This window comes from Lolium perenne, chromosome 4 (genome assembly GCF_019359855.2).
Source record: "Lolium perenne isolate Kyuss_39 chromosome 4, Kyuss_2.0, whole genome shotgun sequence".
Taxonomy (NCBI): Eukaryota; Viridiplantae; Streptophyta; class Magnoliopsida; order Poales; family Poaceae; genus Lolium; species Lolium perenne.
Window position 1 is genome coordinate 350,714,042 of NC_067247.2, and position 4,977 is coordinate 350,719,018.

General features: G+C 45.4%; 1 protein-coding gene across 1 annotated transcript; it reads right to left on the reverse strand.

Moving 5' to 3' along the window:
• Window positions 1–530: 530 nt before the first annotated feature.
• LOC127303959 (uncharacterized) lies at window positions 531–2,829 on the reverse strand. The gene is made up of 3 exons (XM_051334673.1): window positions 2,692–2,829; window positions 1,797–2,453; window positions 531–929 (listed from the first exon to the last, which is right to left on the reverse strand). The coding sequence occupies exons 1-3, from the start codon at window positions 2,827–2,829 to the stop codon at window positions 531–533; spliced, it is 1,194 nt and encodes a 397-aa protein (XP_051190633.1).
• Window positions 2,830–4,977: the final 2,148 nt, after the last annotated feature.

Sequence of the window (4,977 nt, forward strand, 5' to 3'; positions counted from 1 at the left end):
CTGCCATTAGCAGCATAGGGAATGTCAGGAGGTACTTCACCATGGGCAATCACAATGTGGTTTACTGTAAGGGTGATCATCAAGCGCTTGCCGTCAGCAGATCGAGCGAGGAACCACTCGTAAGGCTGATAATCCACCACCGGTGGCGGGATTACAAACGGCAGCTTCAGGTTTGCTACAACATTAGAAATGGACAAATAGGGTGTTACTGGAAAACATATTTAAACAGAAGCATTGTTCATCGTTCGTTTTGTTCAGTCGGTGTTCTGCGGCGGTTCTATTATCGCCTTCGTCAAGCATACATGATATAGCATTGACGAACTGAATGTGAACATCCGTTACAGGCTTTTTTTAGTAGATTCTGTCAACCAATTGCTAGCTTCTATATATATCACTTGTAGTACATACATCCCGAAAGCATTAGAATATTAGACCATGTTCACAAGAATAACATCAAGTCTGAAGTACATTAACAAAGTGATAAAGTATATTGTTCAGACCAGTACAAAATATAGGGAGTTAAAGTAACACTATGCAGAAATTGGCCCAAATCTTGCATATATCTCTCTAGCAAAGGGATCAGCCACTGACAAGTCATGTATCAAGCAGCTACGAACACCGTCCGAGCTGAACTTATCTAAGGATGGTAAATATCCAAACTGAAAATCAACATCTCTAGAAGCGGTGTTCTTCAGGTCTAGGCGCTTGAACTGGGTATCCCACCAGATCTTATTGTGATAATTTGTTACACCAAATTTCATTACTTTGAGCATTCTAGTGTTCTGCATAAAGAACCTGGAGACAATAACATCATTTCTCCTTCCTCGGTAGTCAGAAATCGAAATTTCTTTGACTTGGAGATCAAGGCATTCAATGGGATAGGCTGGCTCATTATGCAACACATGAACCTTATCGCCGGTTCTATAAAACTGCAAAGAAGTCAAATTAAGAAGTCAGTACAATAACAAAGTACTTCATAGCTGTCAACTAATGAATATCTCAGGTGAGTTGAATCATGTGTTAACTGAGGACCGTGGAACAACATAATCCTCTGACACGTTCCAATTTGATAGATGCACTTTTTTACATCTGTTATTGTCATTGTAAAGTTGGGCAAAGGTTACCAACATGGGAAACTCCAATCCGCAACTAGTTGCGGGTGCACCCCATTTTTCTTTTGACACTTCCAAGTTTCCAAAAAAAATTGTGAACTAAAAGTCTGGACATACATTGTGTTCTATCATGTGCTTCTGTGAAGTTTCATCCAAAAATATGATAATATGTGATCTACACAAAAAAGAACAAATGATGTGTAAATAGTAAGTCACACTATTTACATATGTCTAATCTTTTTTACACAGATCACATATTATCATGTGTTTATATGAAACTTCACAGATGCACAAGATACAACACATTGTATGACAAGAAGTTTAGTTTTGAACCAACATAATATAACTCCATTGTGGATGTTCTTCTAGTACAAAATATTGTTCAACTGATCTAGGCTAATAACAGGTTAACTCCATGTAACTCTACACTTTTTGGTCATAGTGGTAAACAGTTAACAACAACGAATTTACCTTGATATATAGCTTCTCCGTGCAGGGAAAGCATCTAAGAAATGCAAGTAGTTGATCCAGACGAGGGCCGTCAGATTTTAGAACCAAGTTCTTCACTGTGCACAGAGAATGTTTCAAGCTTATGGGCATCATCCTCTATAGGACAATGGTACATATGTCATAAAAAAAATAACAAAAATGTGAGTTAATTCAACAAGAAGAAGGCTGTTCTACCAAAAAGTTTATGCGTCCAATAACAAGTTGGCAGCCAGGGTACGACGCAAAGCCCAACACCATCAACTTTGGTGCGTTGGCGACCTGGATTAGTAGTGGAACATCATGAACACATATGACCAATATCTCGAGGCAAGATGCATCCATAATTTGCACCGTGTCTAACTGAATAAGTTCGGTGGTGTTGTGTTTCCAATAGCTAGCCACACTAATTGTATGAAGATTTGGCATGTGAATGTTGAGGTGGGTGAACCCGTGGACCCCCTCAAGGTGAAGTGCCTCGAGCACAATACAGCGGGTGAACAGGCGGTCGATGTTCGCCGCCTTACAGATGTAGACGTCATAGAGCATGAGCTTCTTGAGTTGGGGGAAAAGAAGCATGGAGTTGGCATAAATCTCGGGCAAATAGCAAGTACAAATGCTGACAATGCGCAGCATGGGCGCGCAGCGGAGCGCGAACAGCGGGAAGGAGCGCATCACTGTTCCACCATCGAATCTGAGGTACTCGACGCAAGATAGGGTGCTGGACCGGAACCAGCTGTCGAGCGTGGTGTCGACCTTGCAAGTGCTTCTGAAGGGGTCAATTGATACGCTTCTGGCGGGGCCAGGGTGAGCGACGAGGATACTGGAGACAACGGCGATGCGTTTGTGGTTTTGCTTGGCGAGTTGGTCATCGATCTCGAGGTTAAGTGGGATGGAGTGCCAGAGGTGGCGCCACCATTTGGAGATCAAGGTTGTGCTTACAGCGGATATAGTGGGCAGGTGGGAGATGATGATGTGGAGAATCTGGTCGGGGAGGCGGCTGATGAGGTCGTTGTCGTCGGCGAGGAGGTTAAGTGGGATGGAGCGCCAGAGGTGGCGCCACCGTTTGGAGAGCAAGGTTGTCCTTAATTACAGCGGATATCTTGGGCAGGAGGGAGATGATGATGTGCAGCATCTCGTCGGGGAGGCGGCTGACGAGGTCGAGGCTTGACAGTGGCTCTGCCCAATCTGGCTCGACCCGCCTTCGGGAGTTGAGCGGCTCCGCCTCCATCTGACACGGCGGCGACACACGCAACGCCGCAGTCGTCTGCTCGAAGTGTGTAGCAGGTAGTGGAGCGGATCAGCTGGACAGGGGAATAGGCGCAGCGGCGGTGGTGAGGACAGAAAGGTACTCGGCGGTGGATTTAGGTGGATGGCGGATGCAAGTGCGCTGGGGGGTTTTGGAGGAGACGGCAAGCGCTATGGAAGGAATGTTTGCGGCGGGCGGCCAGCCGGGGCGAGGAGAGAAAGGTATACTACTACTAATGATGCGGTGCGGCGTTTGCGTCTCCCTTCCCCACGAGTTTTTGATAATCACTCTTGAAAACACCGAGAAGATGGAGGTGAAGAAGACGGAGAGGCAAGGAAAAAAACAATGTGAATTGAAATCAAAAATACTACGGGCGTTCCTTCTCTCTCTGGTCTCTGCTGCACTTACTGCACCTGTGGTGCAGGCGTGTGACCCGAGAAGAAGCTAATGTACTGTATAGCTGTCCCTTGCACGCTGTGTAGCTGTATTTTGTCTCGTCAAATCAGCTCGGGACAGTTTCAGCAGAGAAAACATCATTTTTTCTTGCCATCATCATAATAGGCGAACATTACCACAGGCCCACATGGGTTGTATTTCTGTACACGGTTGGAGGCTACGGCGAGGGATACTTTTTCCCTACATGGGTGGCAGCATAGTCTACGGATTGAAGCTCCACCCGCATTTTAGGCGTTATACGATTCATCGTTTCGATATGTATTTCGCCTATTTCTCCTATAGTTTGACATTTTTGTGATCCTAAGACTATTAAAACGGCTGTGTGCACCCTGGTTGTGCAGAGGCTGGATGTAATTGCTTATCAAAAGTAATAAAGCATCCTTTATCGAATAATTACCAAAGGTCCACGATAGTGCACATCCAACTTTTACTACTCAATCCTCCATATGCTGCACAAACCACCACTTTAACTTTTTCTTTGCAGTTTTCACGATTTTTAGCAGTTTCCACCATGTGGTGGTCTAATATGTTGCAAATTTCACCACCTGATCATCTAATCAGTTATTTTGTCATGGCGATAGCAAAATCAACAAGTGGATGCCAACTTTTTTGAAGGGTTTCTCTCTAAAACACAGTTTGCATTATGGCATGTTTGGTATTTTCCCTAGGTAGTACATCAAAAAAAATTGACTCCATGCATTTATTTGCCTATTTTAAGCACCTTTTACCATGATTTCAAATTTAGCTCAAACTCACGGGGGCCATAGGATGCACGACATTTATTTGGCAATTGTTTTAGTATGGCCAAGTAGTTAGGCCTCTGATACGTCTCCAACGTATCGATAATTTCTTATGTTCCATGCCACATTATTGATGTTATCTACATGTTTTATGCACACTTTATGTCATATTCGTGCATTTTCTGGAACTAACCTATTAACAAGATGCCGAAGTGCCAGTTCCTGTTTTCTGCTGTTTTTGGTTTCAGAAATCCTAGTAACGAAATATTCTCGGAATCGGACGAAATCAACGCCAAAGATCTTAGAATCCCCGGAAGCATCCAGAACACACGAGAGGAACCAGAGGGGGGCCACAGGCCCACCAAACTATAGGCTGGCGCGGCCAGAGGGGGGGCCGCGCCGCCCTATAGTGTGGCCCCCCTGACAGCCCTCCTGCGCCGCCTCTTCGCCTATATAAAGCCCCTGGATCGAAAACCCTATGGCGTTCGACGAAACCCACAGAAACCTTCCAGAGCCGCCGCCATCGCGAAGCCAAGATCTGGGGGACAGGAGTCTCTGTTCCGGCACGCCGCCGGAACGGGGAAGTGCCCCCGGAAGGCTTCTCCATCGACACCGCTGCCATCTCCACCGCCATCTTCATCACCGCTGCTGCTCCCATGAGGAGGGAGTAGTTCTCCATCGAGGCTCGGGGCTGTACCGGTAGCTATGTGGTTCATCTCTCTCCTATGTACTTCAATACAATAATCTCATGAGCTGCCTTACATGATTGAGATTCATATGATGATGCTTGTAATCTAGATGTCATTATGCTAGTCAAGTGAGTTTTACTTATGTGATCTCCGGAGACTCCTTGTCCCACGTGTGTAAAGGTGACAGTGTGTGCACCGTGTGGGTCTCTTAGGCTATATTTCACAGAATACTTATTCACTGATGA

What these genes read in the sequence shown, in the direction of transcription:
- LOC127303959 (XM_051334673.1), bottom strand. Translation starts at nt 2,829, where the DNA reads ATGGAGGCGGAGCCGCTCAACTCCCGAAGGCGGGTCGAGCCAGATTGG. An exon ending in TCCTGCCCAAGATATCCGCT is followed by an intron (nt 2,454 to 2,691) that starts GTAATTAAGGAC and finishes CAACTCGCCAAG; the next exon opens with CAAAACCACAAACGCATCGC. An exon ending in TTGGACGCATAAACTTTTTG is followed by an intron (nt 930 to 1,796) that starts GTAGAACAGCCT and finishes ACTTCTTTGCAG; the next exon opens with TTTTATAGAACCGGCGATAA.